The sequence below is a fragment of the Ailuropoda melanoleuca genome, chromosome 13, assembly GCF_002007445.2.
Source record: "Ailuropoda melanoleuca isolate Jingjing chromosome 13, ASM200744v2, whole genome shotgun sequence".
Classification (NCBI taxonomy): Eukaryota; Metazoa; Chordata; class Mammalia; order Carnivora; family Ursidae; genus Ailuropoda; species Ailuropoda melanoleuca.
Genome location: NC_048230.1, coordinates 16,692,397 through 16,712,021, shown reverse-complemented (window position 1 = coordinate 16,712,021; position 19,625 = coordinate 16,692,397). Strand labels below are relative to the sequence as shown.

The 19,625-nt window shown below is 42.6% G+C and overlaps 1 protein-coding gene across 6 annotated transcripts in view; it reads right to left on the bottom strand.

Moving 5' to 3' along the window:
• The window catches only part of MMD (monocyte to macrophage differentiation associated), a 67,354-nt gene extending 51,758 nt beyond the window's left edge, over positions 1-15,596 (bottom strand). For 3 of the 6 annotated variants that reach the window (XM_019806271.2, XM_019806272.2, XM_019806270.2), the window contains exons 1-4: positions 15,297-15,596; positions 8,045-8,126; positions 4,583-4,743; positions 1,162-1,236 (exon numbers count right to left, since the gene is read on the bottom strand). In XM_019806271.2, the coding sequence (XP_019661830.1) occupies positions 1,162-1,236; positions 4,583-4,743; positions 8,045-8,126; positions 15,297-15,322 (344 nt within the window). In that variant the 5' untranslated portion in view covers positions 15,323-15,596. The remainder of the gene's footprint in view (positions 1-1,161; positions 1,237-4,582; positions 4,744-8,044; positions 8,127-15,296) is intronic. The other 3 variants (XM_011232736.3, XM_011232735.3, XM_002925539.4) reach the window with 2 other exon arrangements.
• Positions 15,597-19,625: the final 4,029 nt, after the last annotated feature.

Below are 19,625 nucleotides of genomic sequence, written 5' to 3'. Positions count from 1 at the left end.
TGAGAAAAAACCCACATGTTATTCCGATTGGCTATGACTACAAAATTATTATTTCCAAACAGAAAAGGTACCATCTACCTATTGAAAACTACATGTGAACAGGTTGCTTACAGTAATATTTGATTCCTCAGCTTTTAAAAATTTTATTTCCTTATTTTAAGTCAGGGAATACTTCCCAAAAGCCTGTAAGTGTTCTTGCTCCAGTATAATGCAGAGCTATAATTTAATGACAAGTATTAGGGAAAGAACACACTTTTTTACTCCAACAGATAATTAGGTTTCTTTTTAATGATGGATGCTGCGTTAAGTCAGAATGTAGAGGCCTGCTGTTTCTAGTGACTACTGCAGTTGATGGCACAAAATGAATTTGAGTGTTTAAAACCGGACCATGCCTTGATAGAGGGAATCAAACATTCCTTTAATGGTAAGTTTGCATGCAACAAAAGATTCTATCTGATCTATATCAAAAGGGCAGACTCTGTCGAAAAAAAAAAAAAGGGCAGAAAGAGCAAAAATTGAACAGAATACTACGTATTTTATTTTTTAGTATTTCATTTCTATTTTTTTTAAGCAATCCCTACACCCAACATTGGGCTCAAACTCACGACCCCGAGATCAAGAGTCGCAGGCTCCACCCACCGAGCCAGAATACTAGGTGTTTTAAATAGCTAACTGATTAGTTCTCTTACTCATACAGCTAAAGAAATGAGAAGTGCACTCCATACATAGTAGCTACTGTGCTGTGAATTCTAGACAGACAAGATAAATTTCCAAAGTGAGCTTGTTTTTCTCATACATATTTAGTGTTTCCACTTAAATGATTACATGTCCAAGTATTCTGAAGAGCAGCAGTATACAGAAAGAACACGGCAGGCTAAGGTGACATATTTCAGAAGTGACTGTGCTACCTACACACAAGTTCCTGGCACTTTGCCCTGAACAATCCAATGCCAGATATATACTCTGAACAGCAGTGACATTCTTCCCTTAAAATCTGCAATTCGACCCAAGTTAAAAAAAAAAAAAAAGCACGTATGCATGTGTGTTGGAGGGAGAGGGGTGGGGTATATGCAGGGGGCAGGGACAGGAGGAAGGGAAGGAAGTAGGACAGAAATTCTATCCCAAAACACTACCTTCAAAAATAGACAGACAGTATCTTACCATGGAGCGTAAGAAGCAGCAATGAAGAAATAAATAACCATTCTATCGCACATGTGAAAACAATGCTCCACTGTCCTAGTGGGGGGGAAAAACAAGTTAGGCAAAGTTTTCAGAAAATTTTCAGACTGGCAGCATGGGTTATCACTCCGTCATGTTGTAATTTCCATTCCTGTTCTAGTTTCTTATGGAAGTTGTAACTTGGCTTTCAAAGTCACACGCTATTTTTTTAAATTTAAATTCAATTAGCCAACATACAATACGTCATTAGTTTTTGATATAATGTTCAGTGATTCATCAGTTGCATATAACACCCAGTGCTCATCACATCACGTGTCCTCCTCAATGCCCGTCACCCAGTTAGCCCATCCCCCCACCCACCTCCCTTTCCACAACCCTCAGATTGTTTCCTGGAGTCAAGAGTCTCATGGTTTGTCTCCCTCTCTGATTTCTTCCCATTCAGTTTTCCCTCCCTTCCCCTACGGTCCTCTGCACTATTCCTTATATTCCACATATGAGTGAAACCATATGATAATTGTCTTTCTCTGACTGACTTATTTCACTTAGCCTAACACCCTCCAATTCCATCCATGTCAATGTAAATGTTAGGTACTCATCTTTTCTGATGGCTGAGTAATATTTCATTGCATATATGAACCACATCTTTATCCATTCATCTTTACACAGCTATTTTTAATAATATGAAGCCACAAGTAAAAGCTTCACATTACTTTTAAGCTTGCACATACGATATTCACTATGTATGAGATACAGGCGCAGAACCCCACAGTAATCAGGAGCTCTGAATTTATTTTGGTTAAAATAAAATCTGTGCTGATGTTTTCCATTTCTTTTAGATCCTATGTAACAGAAAAATGAAATTCCTTGAGGGCAGAGCACTCCTCAACCCCTATCATAGTGCAGGGTGTGAAGCAGTTCTTTGTCTTTCTAGAATGTCTTCAAAGAAACTCTCACTTTAAATATCTTAGTGTATACAATAAGTTATAATAAAGGCAATTTAGAAACTAATAGGAACAGCAACAAAACAAAACAAAACAAAAGAAAAACGGCGCATTTGCTGTAAGCGGGTAGCCACCTGGATTTCTAAGTGAGTTCCTCCTTCCAAAACTGAAAATTCAGGAAGTGTACAAAGATCTGGCTCACTGAGGTCTAGTCACCCAATGGATTAGACAGAATCTGCCCTTCACTGAGGTGATTCCAAAGTATGAATGCATTGCATCGTCTTGAATCCATTTTCAGTGTTCAAGGGGTGATAGCTGTGGTTTGCTTTAGGGTTACTGTTAGATTTTGCCTCACCACATACACAGGGTCGGCCAAAGCAAGTTGAGGATGTTTTAGTCACAGTTACTATCAGTCATGTGTTAGCGAAGTGAAAATAATTTAGGTCACAGGTCTAAAAAAGCAAACCCTAGATTAATGCTTCTCAAACTTGACTGCATATCACAATCACCTGTGAGCTTATAAAATATAGTCATAAACTCTAGTCCAGTAGATTGTAATTTTTAAAATGGCTAGAACATGGGGTAGGGGGTGGAAGGAAAAGGAGAATTTTTTATTTTTTTAACCTCTTTGGATGATTGGGATTCCTAGCCAGGTCTGGGGCCAGTCTAGAAATTCAGCTTTCTAGACTGTAGGCACTTGTTACAGCAGGTAAAGTCAGACCTGTAATTTTATTCAAGATCCACCCCAGCTTCTCTGACCCTCACTTTCCTCACAGGGAAAATAGAAATGACAACCTTTCTATCATAGAGTATGTGTGAGCATTAAATGAGATCACATAGACCATGTGTTCATCAGCACAGCACCCAGCACATGTAGGTACTCAATAAATGCTCATTCCCTTGCTTCTAAATAAGGCTATATTTGGAAATATAAAAAAAATTAATGCAGAGCAAAAATCCACATGTGGCTTGGTTCTAGTAGTGCTATTTCAAAGTTCAAGAGAGCCTGGTTTCTATGACACCTTCTCCAGCCCCTAGGAGGGAGGCCCTGAATACCGAAGTACGAATCTACAACTCTTTATTGATTCAGAAATCTAGACATCAAAGCCAAGTCAGCCGAGGCAACCACAGCGTTGCATTGTGCCAGGAAGATAATGAAGTACTCTGGCCTCTGTGACAGCGTGTGCTGGGGAGACAGGTACTTTTGAGGCTCTCTTGTGAGTATGCCCCAGCAAGCCCTCATGATCCAATGCTGCGGTTTTATTTTAGGCCCAAAGAACTGTCACCTTCTAGGCACACGTAGCAGGCTGGGAACTATAAGAGAAGGGTGTGGGTGAAACCCGTAGGACTGGGAGTCAGAGGTCCTGGAATGATCACACTCTGCTAGTCTCACTGACCTGGGCTGAGCCTCAGTTTCCCCAGGTGAAAATTAAGGGGTTTGGATTAGATGACCTCTAAGGATCCTTTGTGCTCTGAAACTATGATTCTACTTGTAAGGAGACCAGTAATCATCTCACGAATCCCAAATATATAACGCATGTCTTTTTAATATTAGATTGTTTGAATCATTTTGAGATTTTTTTGGGCATTCTGTAAAACCAAAAGCTATATTCTATTATTTTAAAACACTCTAAGTCTGCTCTGAATATTCCTTTTACGAAAAGAAATTTTGCACTTTTGGGTTGTACAGAATGTATCCCAAAAGCAACTAAATGGTGTCCTTCTCCCTTTATATTTCCCCAAATTAATCCTTCACTCAAAGGAGGAATGCTTTTATGTCATTATTGGGAGGCTAGTGGGCCGGTATGGGTTGGAAAGTACCTGAAAGCTAGTATATGAATTCTGTTTGAATAGATACACAGAACCTAATCCTGAAAGCTGAAAGTTGCAAAACAGTAAACCCAAACTGTAGCAAACCTCCTTACATTACCAAGTCCTGGTCATTTGTAATTTTGAAATTGTTTTGACATGCATTATCTCATCTACCTATCACAGAACCCTGGGAGTCGGGCATTATCATTCTCGTTTTAGTGATGAAGAAACTGAGGCTCCATGGGGTCTGGTGACTTACACAAGGCTGAGTGGCAGGGCTGGGCTGACTCCGAGTTCAGTGTACTTTGTCACTACCCCACAGCCACTCCACATGCACACATGCTCTTACCTGTCCTGCACTTGACAACATTAAAAGACAGGTCTGGGGATTTTACGATGTAAATCCTGGGGAAGCAGTGTGGTTTTGTTGGTGGCTTCTGAGAAAGGCCTGTTTTCTTAGACACATATGGGGATCCTCAGAGTGTGTCCAATCCATCGGAAATGTCCTGAATAATGGCATAGCATTATAATCTACAGGGCAAGGAAACGTCTATCTACTCTGTAGCCTCAACCTGACAGAAACACGCCGGTAGGGGAGGCTACCCGAGCCTGCTATTCTGATCTGGTGAACGAGCGTGCCATCCAGGTACCTCAAGTGGCTCTTCTTCCACGACACAATGTGAAATACTGTGGAAACGATGAAGAGGGCGCAGAGGCCCATCCCATAAATCCACGCGGTGATCTTTTCCCAGCAGTCGTCTGACAGCCGATGCAGGAGGGCACTGCCCACGATGGCTGGAACAATGAGGAACTGAGGGAAGGGCAAGGAAGAGTAAATACCCTGAGTTTGGTGAAATTGAGACCTTTGTTAAAAATTCATAGGTTTCCCAGGGACAATTTTAGAAAGATCATTTTAAACATTTGCTTCTCATGGAGTGGTTGGTGACTGCACTGATGACAATGAGTGCCGTTTGGGACCCAGGAACCGTGGCCACCACTGGGCACCCAAACAGGCAATACAAGATGCAACACAGCTCAGCTGTGGCCAAGCAGATGTTTTTTATCCTAATTTCATTACATAAGAATGTACCTCATCCTATTCTCTAATGTGATTTAAATAGGTACTTAAAATCAAACACCAAGCACGTATCCAGATTTCCCAGGGCGGTCCTACTTTTAAATGTTCTTCCCTATTTTCCCCATGAACTACTGAAATCTCAGTATTTCAGCAAAGGGTTGAGTGAATGAATTGAGTCAAAAAGTATTATAATGTACACCACATACACAAAAATCAACTGTACAAGTCATGTTCTGATTTTTAGTTTGGATCTCTACTCCACCAGTTTGGGAACTAGTGCCAAGTGAAAGCATTTGGGGGTGATTTATTTTCAATAGCACCTCTCAAGCAAGCAAGGGGAATCCATTCTTACCTATTCAAGTAATTTTAAGAGACCATGATCTTACAGAGAATTCTATTTTCTGTACCATAGTTTATACTCCACATGCACACACATTTCAACGTCTGTCATATGAGTATGGGTACCACTAGTAAACTTTTTTGAAGACTTCACCTTTTTAGAGAAGTTTCTGGTTCACAGTAAAACTGAAGAGTAGTAAACATTTTTTAATAATAAACATCCTCAGGAGAAACAAACCATCTTATTAGAGATTAGAATAAGTATACCTGGCAAAGAATGCAAACTCTAGCAATCTTAGCTTTTTTTCCCCAATACCGACTTTTGCCCTCTTGCAACAAATTATCATTCTCCAGATAAGATCAGCATTGAATTTGCAAATGCTGAAGTTTTCACTGGCCCAGATGATATGAGAAAATTAATGACAATAAAGTAAGTTTTTCATCAGACAGAACTTAATTGATTTTGAAATTATGTCTTTTCTACTTTCACATATCCTCTCTTAAATGACGACGATGGAATTTTTTGTTTTGTTTTGTCTGTTTTAGAAATTTCACTGCTCTCTGAAAGTCAAAAATCAGGGATACAGTTTAGTAAGTTTAATAAGATGACGTTTTGTTCTAAAAAATTAACAGGGAGGTTTCGTCAATTTTTCCCTTAACTTTGTTTTATACAAGTATTCCTTAACTTATGACACACCCAGAAGAGATAAGGGATCATTCAAGTCCATCTCCAGCAAATAATATTCCTAAAAGTGAGCTGTGCATCTCAATAGCCAAACTGTTCTATTAAATGCTCAATATAATGCTAAGTAACGAACACTTCACTGATTACTTCATTGGTCAGTGGTACAGAAACTACCATGGCACTGTACCTGTAACTTTCATCGTGTTTTGTCGTTGGTAAATAGAAAAAATAATGGATGTATATTGGAGCAATGGGTGAAGGAAGAGGCCAAATAAATTATTATCCAAATTTTTATATTCCTTATATCCTAATCCTGCCCTAGACTTAAATACACACATACAAACACAAAACTTTTTCTTATGGGCCTGTAGACAATTATCTTTGGAAGTAATTTTACTTTTAGCTGTTAAATTCATCAAACATTGGTCAAGAATAAAAGATGGATATTCTGATGGTATCAAAGACAATCAAATTAGGCCATGCGTTCTTTAGTCCAAGTTGGTACTCTAAACATTTTAACCCTCTGGTCAAAGCTCACTCCACATAAAGTGTGTCACTAAGGCGAAGACAGGGGTTAGCTCAAGTCTAAAGAACTCCACTAAATCCTTCCTGTCCCCAGAATCTAAGCCATGGGTCCAGGGAGACTGTCCACTAGAGAGGTTACTCCAAATTTCATTACTGAACTCTTTTACGGAATCCAGGGCAGGCATGTCAGGTACTAACTTTTCCCTTTAGCAAGATTCCAGCATATTAATTATTTAAATAAGTCTTTTTAGCACCTAAGGCAAAAGGATATCCAGTGATAAATTAGGATGATGTTTCAGTATTAATAAGTATTATCTGAACTCCACCATTACAATACATAAAACAGATGCTTCATAAAGTTTGATTGATGCTAAGGAATGACCAAATGTTATTGTTCTATTAGATTATTAAGGAATCTACTAGAAACTAGTTAATGTCGGGTTTATATGACATCATTGTTTCTTTATAGAAAACTATTCTGTAACCATTCTTTAGGGGAGAGGATTATAGATATGAAAAGGCACAACTAGAATTCAAGCAAATTTTATTATAATGACATATGTACTAACACTGTCTTGTACTAACGCTGTCTAAAATAATTACATAAGCCTGTTCTAAACACTATTCGTGAGAGGATTAAGTTGGCCTCCTTCTGTTTTTCTGATCTTCAGCTATATAGCAGCTACCTCCTTTCCCTCAAAAGTCTCACTAAATGCAACTTTCAAAGGGAATAATGAAACCAAAGATAAAGGGAAATTCATAATGACACAAGAAAATGTCACTAATATGACATTAATAGGAAAACTGTGAAAATACATATTCATGAACATAACACGCAAACAGAAGAAATGCACCATACCGTTAATTTATTTCTGGGTAGTTTTGTTTTTCTTATATATTCTTCAGTATTTTCCAAGTTTCTTATAATGTGCATGTTTTGCTTTTATAAGGAAGAAAAAAGTTCACTAAGAATTTAAGAATTAAATCAGGTTTTTCTTCAACAATGCGGAGTAACTGAAAAGCAGTGGATGCCATGGAGGTGGGGACAGGGTGGCTATCTGTTTCGAGGGATCACTTGGTAAGAAAAAAAACACCTTTTTTCAACCACACAGTGAACTCTCTTTGCCACATGAACACAGCTGACTGTCTTGAAAAGGTGATTTACCTCATTCCAGAGGTAATAGTCCTCATAAATAGTTGTCTTTTTGGTTTCCCTATAACTAGGGTACATAACTATTATTCTTCTACAGAAGATTGGTCAGAGAAGGTCAGTCTAGGATGGACAGAGCTGGCAACAGGGCAGAGCACTCAAAGGGTTTGACATGCTCATGGCTTCTGGTAATAAGACGCAGCGCTGACGCCCTGGTGGGTGAGGTCACAGAGAGGTACATCCAACTAACTGGGCCGAGGGTACTAGAGATAACGGCCCCTCCTTCCACCAGAGCCCTCTGGGAAGGACGCAAAGGGGCAGAAAAGCATACTTACTGCATGTGTGTAACAGTTAGCAGCATGTTCGTAACAGGTTGGTTTGTAGCGGCCGTTGGCTGGGGCCCGGTGGTTCATGAACCTGGACAAACAAAAACACATCACGTGAGGCAAGCTCGAAGCATGTAAAGAACAATGGGGAAGGCTGCCAATATCGTTTGGTCTATTCTAATTGAAGAGGCAGCTGCTGGAAATACCTAGTTACGGGAACAAGACCAAAGCCGCTAAACAGGTGGAAACTGAGCCAACAGCCATGATCCGAAAACAAATGCCCTAGTTTATTGGATTAAGTATTCTTTCAGTTTATTCAAAAGAGAAACCTCTACCAACCAAAAGCAAACAGAAATCAATCATATCCACTCCCTTCAACTCATAACCCCCCAAGCTAAAAAAAAGTTATGAATAAAAAAAAGGCACAATCAAATCTTAAATCTCAGGGGAAAAACGCAAGGGAATCTTTCTAAACTACAAATGCCAGTAACTGCCATTCAGTGAAAAGGGATACAAAGCAAGGTTTCAATTTTCTCTCTCAAAATTTATAAAACTTTATAAAGTGGATCTTCCCACCCTACATTCCACGATTAGCAGGCCCGTCCAACTAGTTTCCCTATATTGCATTACTTGTTCCAGCACCACACAGCTTAAATAAATGATACCTGGCTGCCTCTAGGCCACCTAAACTAGAGGTATGTTTTTACCTGCATTCTTCCTGAGTTAAAACAGTTTGCTTTCAAATCCAAATATATAACTAGTACCTGATACCCTGACTATAAAATTCATTCATACATACAAATGTGTGTATGTATCTAAATATCAAAATCAGTTATACATATAGACACATACCCATATTCCATACTTCCCTTTGGGCCACTTTGTGGAAACAGCAATACAGTGAAAACCATGAACACCAGGGTACCTGACGTTACAAACAGCATTCTTATACTTCAGTGGGGAGGTGAGGACCCTCCAAAACCCAACCCACACCCCTGCCATGTTTCATGAGGGATGCTGGTTTAGTCTGTTCTCTGGAAAAGGGGAGATGTAAATTCAGAAAGTTAAAAAAGCAGCCACTCGAAAGAAGCAGATGCAGAGAGACAGAGAGGTACCAGAGCCCCCACAGCACTCAGGTCTCGGAGGCCCCGCTGCATTCCTGTGCCTGGAGCCTGCAAGAGGTCAGCAGGCTTTGCGCTATAAATTACCCTTTTGCTTGAGCTAGTTTAAGACAGGAGAAAAGGGGGAGATTTTGTCATCAGCCACTAACGAGTTCTGACCAGTCACACCTTATTAATTACCATGATGAAAAATGGTACCAGGCTGAACCAAATGGCAGAGCCAGGTCTGAAGCACATGGTCAAGCCATCCTAAACAATGCCCAGCTTAGGAACAAAAGACTAGCATTTTCTCCCTGAATTAAAAGGGTCTGTTATCCTTAAAGCAAATGAATAAAAAGAAAATTGGCAGTTCCTGTCAACCCAATATACAGAGTTTAGGTGGAAAATCCAATGGGGAATGAATCTGGGACAGTGATATTTCACTTGGACCACCAATGGGTTACTTATCTAACTAGTGTGCAGAATATATCTTATTGAACGGAATTTGACAAATGGTTCAGATGCTTCAGAATTTATCCAAGCTATTTTTGCACACAGATAAATCTTTTCTCCCCTGCTAATCCTTTAAGTAACTTTAATAATTTCCTAAGGGATGAGAGTGTCGCTAGATAGCTCTTATTAGTAAAAAGAAAAATAATTGCACTCTTGAGAATGCTTTAAAAGCATCCCAAGCATTCAAGGATCTACCTCATCACCCCCAGACATAACAACAGAGCTATAAGTAGCATACCTATTAGGAATTTTAAAGGGTAAAGAGCAGGCTCCAAGGTGGTAGAGGGTAGATTAAATTGAGAGTGTTCTGTTTAGGGTGCAGTAAGTAAGGTTCGTCTACCCACCACCAGGCTGAAGACTAAAATAGCAATTTATATCTCTGGCAGCCCAATCTAAAAATAGTCAAGCCATTACACAGCAACAGGGATAGACTTTCACATTTTCTCCTAAAAGCAAAGAAGCTGGGTGGCCATGTTTGTGACAGCTTCGTCCCTGCCCACCTGGAATCACTCAGAGTAAAAATAAACTCGTAAGTTGTAGAGAAAAATATTCCACCCATGTGACTTAAGGTAGTCTCTTACGGCCAGAGCCAGATTCGCAATAAGGTGAGGGAAGAGCATGTCTGCGAGGAACCCATCACTGTCTGGGGCCCAGTGAAAACCACCGCACAACGTGTTCTGCTGAGAAATTTACAATGCGATTTTTTCCAGTTCTCTCTCATCTGCCAGGGTACAATCAAGCCTCCAACATAGCCTCCTAAAGAAATCATTCCTAAAACCTAAATGGAAAAGCAGAAGAGAAATGCAAATTAACTCCCACACGCTGAACCTATTCTATTCTCTTCCCCCAAAAAGAATGAGAAAGGTTCTCAAGTGTTAGGGAAAACAGCACCCATTTATGGAAGCCACCTCTACCTAAGGAGGGGTAACCCTAAGGGTCATCTGATGCCAGAAGAGAGTATCCAGCAGGTTTTACAGGGTTTCAGGGAAGCTAATTTAATCCTGGGTATGGGAAACACACTTTAATAAAGCTATTATTTAATTTTGTTGAGGAGGGAAGGGCCGAGAGAATCTTAAGCAGGCTCCATCTCACAAGCCTGAGTTCATGAGCTGAGCAAATTCAAGACTCTGATGCTTCATCAACTGAGCCACCCAGGCACCCCTAATAAAATTATTATTTAGTCAGGTCTGTCACTTATCTCCTCACTTTCTTTTTCAACACTCTCTCTTGCTTCCCCCTTACCCAGCATTCTTAAACCCCAAACTCCCCATGACAAAATTTCACAACTCTGGAGAGAAAGAACAGATAGCCCAAAGCACTGTGCCTTCTGAAAGTAAATCTATGACCCACCAGCCGATCTCTGAGGCCCAAGGTCAAATCCCAGAAGTCGTCCTTGATTCCTACGTGTTCCCCATTCTCCGAATACAAGTGCTGTCAATACTACTTCCAAATATATTCCAGATCAGCCTAGCTCTCTACAGTTCCACAGACCCTACCTTACACATCAAGACACTGACATCTCTGGTCTATACAAATACAAATCTCTCAAACAGTCTCCCTGCTTGTCCCCGTACAGACTCTCTTCTTCATTCAGCAGCCACAATAGTCTATGAAAACCAGATCACAGCACACACCCCAACTCTGGCTTAAAACCTGCTTTTGGCTTCCCAAAGTGGCCCACAAGCTGGTCCCCACGGCTTCTGCAGCCTCAGGGAGCCACCTTCCTCTCACTCTCCACCCTTCAGCTATACCACCTCTTTTCTGCTCCTCAAACCACCAAGATCTCATCTGGCTTGGGGCATTTGTGTTTGCTATTTACTTCTGCCTAGAACATTCTTCTCCAGAAGGTTCAACTCTCCTTACCTGTCAGGCTCAGCTCAAATGTCACCTCAGAGGTTTTCCTGACCATCCTACCTAAAATATCATTTCAGCCCTCCCACCCTACCAGAGCCCTTATCAGAATTAGTAAAAATCGTTTTTTTAAATTTGTGTATTTTTTAATTTCATCTATCCCCACTGTAATGTCAATTCCACAAAGGCCTTCTTGTCCACCATTTCATTTCCAATCCCAAGCACAATACCGAGCTTACTGCTGGAACTTAATAAGTAAGTGTTGAATGAACGAATAGAAAGAAATTCTGCCTGTTGCTTAACTATTTTATCTTAACTGAGAGATACCCTGTTGTCAATTAGTTTCACTCGGGATCCAACAGGTTCTGTATGTAACAAAGAGAAACAGGCAGTCTTAGGGCCAAAAGAACCTTGAGTCTCACGAAAAGAAAATTCTTAAAAGCTAAGACCATGGATATTCCAAGGGCTCTTTCAACAGCACTTGATGGAGCAACATAAGCCAACCCATATAAAAAGCACCTTATTATTAGCCAGTTTATGAGCGAGCATGGTGTTCAGGAAAAGTGTCCATTGCCAGAGGTGGTGATAGTAGTGGATGACATTTAACTTAATTATTAAATAAGGGAGAAGGCATATATATATATAAGACTACCCCATGCCTGTAATTCAATGCTCTGAGAACATGTTTAAAAAAAAAAAGGCAACAGGCAGTCTTGGAAGACTTCCTAATGCTTATTAATAAGGTGCTTTATCACATCATCAGTCTGAAGCTAACCAGTGGTCACAAGACTGGAGCTGAAGCAAAGAGCAAGTCCTTTTCCTTGGATTTTCGGTGGCAAGGCTGGTGTCACCGGAAGGTTGCACCAACACCATACAGTAGAAGCTCTATGGGTCCTAGGCCTCAGCACTGTACACATGATATTGTGTAAGCAGGGAGACAGACAAAGGTGAACTGGCAGCATGGGTGGTGGAGAGGGACAGGAGATTGAATTGAAACAGGTCTGCCCTTTCCTAGCCATGTGACTGTGGCAAGTTGCCTTTTACCCTCTAACCCTATTTGCTCGTCTATTAAGTACGTAGAAAGTTTGTCTTCCAGGGTTACAGTTGAAAATGAGATGAGCAACACACAAATACCCAGCCACTGCCTGGCACAAGTAAGCACTCAATAAATGTTAGCAATTATTCTAATCAGTCAGGGATACTGTGAAAGGGAGAAAATGACTCTGGGAGAGGGAGACTCAGATGTGGAAAGGATAAAGCAAGAGAAAATATGCTCTGTGTCCCAGTGGCATTTTTCATATCCTAAACTTTTTGGGAAGCCATGCATGCATAAAGCCCTCCACTTAGGACAGCGGGCTCTATTTCTTCACAGCCTTCCTCTGAAGAAATGGCAGAACTCTGGAAGTTTATCCAAGCTACAGTGACCACCACACTTCCATTATGAACAAACCAGCAAGGTGTTCATTTCTTGTAATTTAGGCATAGCCACAAACTACGGCCTAATGAAATGTTTTTATTGCAATCAAATTCTCTTCAAGGGAGTCTTGATAAATCTATCAGGAGAAGGAGCACATGCATTCAAAGACAGTATGTCCCTCCCTCCAGTTTCTCTGTAATTTACCTACCTATAATTTTTCTGAATGCTCAAAAGATATAAGGAACACGCCTTGAAAAGATGATGAACAGTACTCCCAACATTTTAATGTTGTACAATACACACAAAGGGCTTTTTTTGTTAAGTTAATTTGTATTTGCAGGCTTTTATGTCCAAGTTCAAATTTACCCTGAGAAATAGCTTTCCAATTTTGTCTGTAACAGAAAAACAAGAAATTATGTTATCATTCAATCTTCAAAGAAAATCAGGGTAGGTGGAGATGCCATCAAGAAAATAAACGTTAAATATCCATTGATACTGTGCAGTCACGGAGAAAATTACAAAGTCTGTGCCACACCAAAAGAAATGCCTCTATTTTTCATCTCTAAATGAATGAAGTAGCGCACAAAATCACATTACTGCACTGATAATAAGGACTGGGGAGATCAGCATCTAGCAAAGTAGTTCAATCAGATGAGACAGAAGGATCTGAAATGAAGGGTTGTTTGGTTTTTTCCCTCCATTTCTCTTAACATTGTTTTAATGTTTGTTGCTAAAAAAGGCCTTTTTTTTTTCTTTCTGGAGGAGAATTCAAAGGATAGGAAAGAAATACAAATTCAATCAAATAAAGAAGGGTAATTTCACAGAATATCGTCGCTGTTCTCTGAAAACAGGAAGCACACAGATGTTCAAAGAAGTAAAACCAAATCAAACAAACCACATACACAGGGCCTTACCAACCATACTTGAATACATGTTACTTTCTCCCTTAAAGCCCCTCCCCCCTTCATGCCTGACTTCATGTTCTAAAGCCAGACAGCATGGTTCCTTTCTGCCTTCAGAAGCACTGATGCCACGTTCCCACCATGGGAATAGTGTCAGGCATTCAACACCCTCAGTGGTGAGCAATAGTCATAAATGAATCCAAGTCTTCAAACTCATCACCCTTCTAATGGCACGGCCCACCCCAACTCTTTCTATGTGTTTTTGGCTCCTTTACCCTGTGGGACTGGGGGACGAACGAGAGAAGAATAATGGGGGGGGCATCAAAGGCTTAGGGGGCTGGAAAGGGAAAAAAAAGTGCAGTTTGAAATTCTGAAATAAAAGGCAATGTCTAAAAACTCAACAATAACCTCCTTGGAAAATTTTCATGCACTCCTTTTCTTTCAAATTCCCCATCACTGCACACCAAGCTTGCCTGCTAGTGAAGGTCTGGGAATGGGGCCACGGCTGACGGATTCAGACAAAGGATGGAGAGTGAAACACAGGGGAGATGAACTTTCACCCACTTAAATGAAGAATTAGGGAAGGAAAAAAAAGAAAGAAAGAAAAAAAAAAAGCCTAGAGCTTCCTGTCAGAACCATGGGCCAGCCTCCATCTATTGCTAAATGTCAGAGACCCCAGCCGGGATTAAGGCCACCGTGCCTCCCTAGGCTGGCGTTCCCACCAGCTCTCCAGTGAATGAGCTGCCGGCCAACCTTCCGGTGACACCTCCTCGGTTCCTCCTCCTCATTTCCTAACACAGGCGCCTCAACAGCAGCTCTCACCACCCGAATGCTAACTTGTCCCTTCGCAGTGCCCAACACAGCACCGCCCTTGGACGCTAAGCCAGCAAGCTTAGAGAACTGGCAAGGCCCGAACCTGGCCAGGCAAGGCTAAACCAGCGGAGCATGCCTCAGTTTCCCTGTTGCTAGGGCCGATCACAGACAAAGCACTAAAACGCCCAGCACCCTGTTTTACGACAAATCTCGCTGCAGGGCGCAGGAGCTGTCCGGCCCCTGTTTCGCGCGCCCCGGGAGCCCCCCAAGCTGAGGATAAGGGGTGGAGGCCAAAGCTAGGGTTAGAGGAAGCGGGGTCGGCATCTGCGGCTGGGGTTCCGGTCCTCAGAGCAAGGCACTAGCCCTGCTGGGATGGGGGTCGGCAGGATGAAGTCGGGTGAGCAATGGGATCCCCTGGACGGAGCGCAGGCTCGGGGTTCGGGGTCTGGGGACCCGGGTCACGCATGAGATCGCGGTCCTCTCGGGAAGGGGCTCGCCCAGGGAACGCAGGGCGGGCAATACCCCGGGAGCTGGTCCCCGGCCAACGCGCGGGATCCGCGGGGGGATGGACTCAGGTAAGGAGCCGGGACCCACGCCGGACGAGGCGGGATCAGGGACCCGCTGCCCGCACGGGCGGTGGGGCAGGGGCGCCATCCCTCTCTCACCGCTGGAATCGATTCTTGAACCGCATTGATCCTCCGCTCCTCCTCGGGGGCCGGGAGCTCCGTCTCGTCAGCGCCGGCAGCAGGGCGCGCGGCCCTCATCGGCTTGCGCTGCTCCGGAGGCCGCCCGCGTGCCCGGCGGACCGCTCGGCGGGGTAAGGCTGAGTGGGCCAGGCCGGGGGTCGGGACAGGGCTGGGGCCAGACCGGGCGGCTGGGGGCGGGAGGGAGACCGCTTAAACGGCCCCAGCGCCTCCCGCCTCCCGGCTCCTCCGCCCCCGGGCGCCCGCGTCCCGCCCCGGAGCCCCGCTCCACCCCTGCTAGCTCCGCCCGCCTGCGTGCGCCCGCGGCCGCCAGCGCGTCACCGAGCCGGGCCACCAATCAGCACCCCGAGCGGCGCGGCGGCAAAGCTGCCATTCATTCCGCAGAGCCGGTGCGAAGGGGAGGAGCCTCGTGTCGGATGGGGCGGGGCTAGGAGAGAGGAGGAGGGCTGGGAGGGCTGGAGGGCGGTGCACTCCTAGAAGGGGTGGAGCGTGGAAACTGAGGAGGCAGAGGCCAGAGGAAGAGAAATTGCAAAGCGGGAGACAGGCCAAGACTCTTAAAAGCAATTGTGAAGAAGAGAGCAGCAAACAAGGTCTCCTGTCTGCGTTCTAGTCCTGGCTATGTGGCATTCCTTCATTCTTCATCATTCATTTCTTCATAGCTCCGTTTGTTTATTCCTTCACCATTTTGAGGGCCAGCTCCGCCTACGCTATTGTGCGAGGCTCCAGGGCAGTTTTAAAAAACCTTTCCTTGTCTGCCACGTGAGAAGGTTGGTATAACGAAGAAACTCTTGAGATTCAATGAGAACCACAAATGGAATATCCTTCACAGGGATCTGTTTATTGCCCCCATCAATTCTTTTTTAATCTAGGCAGCTTTAAAATAAGCAAACAGAGGTGAATCAGGGTCCTGCCGCTAAACTTAAACCCTGAGGGCTTGCTGAAGAGCGGTTCAAAGGAAAGTGAATGATGGGTGGCTTCTCGATCCTTTCCCTTATCACTCCTGGAATTTAGGTGTGCTCCCCTCCAGGTAGCCTGTCCACACCCATCCTCCCACATCCCAAACTGGTGACTCTCAAGGGGCTATTAAACCAGCTTGTTAGGAGCATTCACTCTGCATGCAGTGGAGCATTGAAAAGCTGGAAGTTCTTTCACCCAGAATTCTAGTTCCTTTTCCTTGAGGATCTCCCAACTGAGGGGTGCTTTCTATGGTTATTTCTTTAATTTCCCCCAGAAACTCCAGGAGATATGCATTATTTTACTCATTTCACAGATAAGGGAGCTGAGAAGTTCAAAAACTTGGCCAAAGGCAAATCTAGGATTTTGTACTCAGCTTTGTCTGACATTAAAGCCTCCGATCCTTTTGGTACACCACACTGCCTGTCCCTAGCATTTTTAAAGGTTTTATTTATTTATTTATTTATTGTGCGAAAGAGAGAGAGCAAGAGCATAAGCGGGGGTGGGGGTGGTGAGCAGAGGGCAGAGGAAGAAGAGGGGCAGAGGGAAGAGCCACCCAAGTGCCCTCTCCTTAGGGTTTTTAAGTAGTATGTCTCTTTAAAACAAAGACAAACATTTTTTTCTACACCAACTGAGAAATATGAGCATGGATTAAAAGTTTACTAATCTGTTCTGTCTGGCCCCTGGGCAAATAAATGGTTGATGGTGGGAAAGGTTACAAAAGAAATAATAAAAATAGATTAAAAATAATAATATAAAATAACATAAGAAGGTTTAAAAAACAACGAATCAACAGATGCCAGGTCACATTCTGTCCATGACTTAGGAATAGACAGAGAAAAGAGGCTCTCAGAATGTGGTGGGGAAAAGGGTACAGAAGAGAAAGAAGTCTGGAGATGGATTTTGAAACAGATGATGGGCACGACTTGGCATAGTCTTTTTTAAGGGGAGAATGGCTTGAACAAAGATGTGAGGTGGTTAGTATGGGGAAAATTTTGGGGAGGCCACCTGGATTTAGAAACACCAATGTGATGGTATTTACCCAAGAGGAAAAAAATGAGTGAGATAAAAATCAGATTAAATCGATAGAATAAAATCCTTGACCTACAGTGTCTCTTCCACAGAAATGCAGGAATATTAACTGAAAGTGGCTTATTTAAATAATATGATCACAAATTTAAATCAGCCTCATTGTTGGTAAAACTCCTCCTCAAAAGTAAAAGCAATCCTCAAAAGATGAAAATAAAATACAAGACAGGGCACCTGGGTGGCTTAGTTGGTTAAGCGTCTGCCTTCTGCCCAGGTCATGATCTCAGGGTCCTGGCATCAAGCTGTCTGCTTAGTGGGGAGTCTGCTTCTCCCTCTCACTCTCCCTCTGTGCTCTCTTGCTCTCTCTCTCTCAAATAAATAACAAAAATTTTTTAAAAAAATAAATCACAAGAAACAGCTTTGAATTAATTATGTAAACGTCTGCCACTTTTTTTTTTTTTTTTTTTAGTAAGGTGTCCATTTGGATCTATCTCTGGGGATAAATCCCAAATATGTTTGCAGAAAAGAGGTACTGGATTCAACTCAACTTAGAGATTAGTATTATGGGAGGGGAAGAAAATGAGAAGTTTTTCTGCATTAGCAGGATGTGACATTTTTGTTGAGCTCAGAGACATAGTTCTTTCTGCAGAATGGTGGGCCCACATTTGCATGGGCACAGCCTGTGCCTAGAAGAAAGACTTTGTGAGGGACCAGGCACCAGCTACAGAGGAATCTCTTGGGAGAACACCTGCTCTGCTTACTATGGGGCACAGAATTTCTGGACAGGATGCTGACCATACTAGGAAGCACCTGAAACCCAGTCTCCTGGCTGCCATTGCCCTAGCAACTCTGCTCAAGATGGGATTTCAGCAGATGCTCGGGAAGGTTGCTGAACTTCGGATTTCAAGTCTTATTTTGTGACTGGCTTTCAATCTGTCTCTTTACCAATATGACAAAGTAAAGCAATTACTAAAATGTCAATACTCCCAGCCTTTTCCAAAGAGAGGAATGCTGTCTTTTAAACTACTTAGTCTTTTGCCCAAATTTTCTGATGCCATGGTCTGGATATTTGTGGACCCCCCTTCACCCCCAAATTGATATTTTGAAATCCTAATGCTCCATGTGATGGTATTAGGAGATGGGGGGAGCCTCTGGGAGGTGATTAGGTTAACCAACACCCTCATGAATGAGATTAATGCTCTCTTAAAAGAGGCTTGAGGGAATTCCCTGGCCCCATCCACCACGTGAGGACACAGGGAGAAGTCAGTAGTCTGCAACCGGGAAGAGAGCTCTCACAGGAACTCAAATATGCTGGTAATTCTTATCTTAGACTTCCAGCCTCCAGAACTGGAGAGAGAAGAAGTTTTCTGCTGCGCATAAGCCACCCAGTCTGTGATATTTTGTAGCAGCCCGAATTGACAAAGACACCTCACCTTTGAGGAATACCTATCCCTTTCATGCCCAGCTCCTGGACTTCCATGATGAAAACAATTGAAGAAAACAAAGGGAAGAAAGAGAGGTCTAGGAGAAAGAAAGGACTTAGGTAGACAGGCTGTATTGATTCACACGATGAAGCTGAGGGAGGGAAAATATCATTCCCTAATCTGCAGAATGTTGGTAAAGATATTTCGTGAAGTGGGGATGAGGTTAGCTAAGTGAGAAGGCTCAGAGAATTGTGGGATATGAGAAGAACAGGAAAGGGATTGTGAGAAGTATTGCTAAAAGTATGAGTTGGATGCTCTAATGTTTTCCAACAAGTAAAGGTTAGGATCCACCCCCCCCCTTTTTTCTTAATTATTCTCAGCTGTTCGGTTATATTTATTTGAAAGTGATTTCTTTCAGAGACTGGACCACAAGAAAGGTGCGTGGTTACACAGATTCAACTTTCTGAGTACCTAATGTGGTCCTAGAACCGTTATAGGTACTGGCTCATTTTACTGTTAAGACCATCCTGTGAGGGAGATAGTGTCATATCTATTTTATAAAGCAGTGAAGGCTTAGAGAAGGCTTAGAGAGGCTTTGTGAGTTACTTAATTTTGTAAGTGTAAGTGAAAAAATCAGGATCTGAGCCCAGTTTTTCTGACCCCACGATGGTTCCTTTTCCCTCTGTGCCTCATCCCAGTATTCTATTTGTTCATGACAACTAGAAAGGGCTGATGAAGATGAAGATGAAACATGACTTCTCTTGAAAAAGAAAAGCCGAGTATGCTGGTGTGAACACCCGTGAACATTTCTAAATTTGCACACACTGAAAGATGATGCTCTGAAACTTCACCTGCTATTGGTGTTTGTCCAGACCTAGTGCCA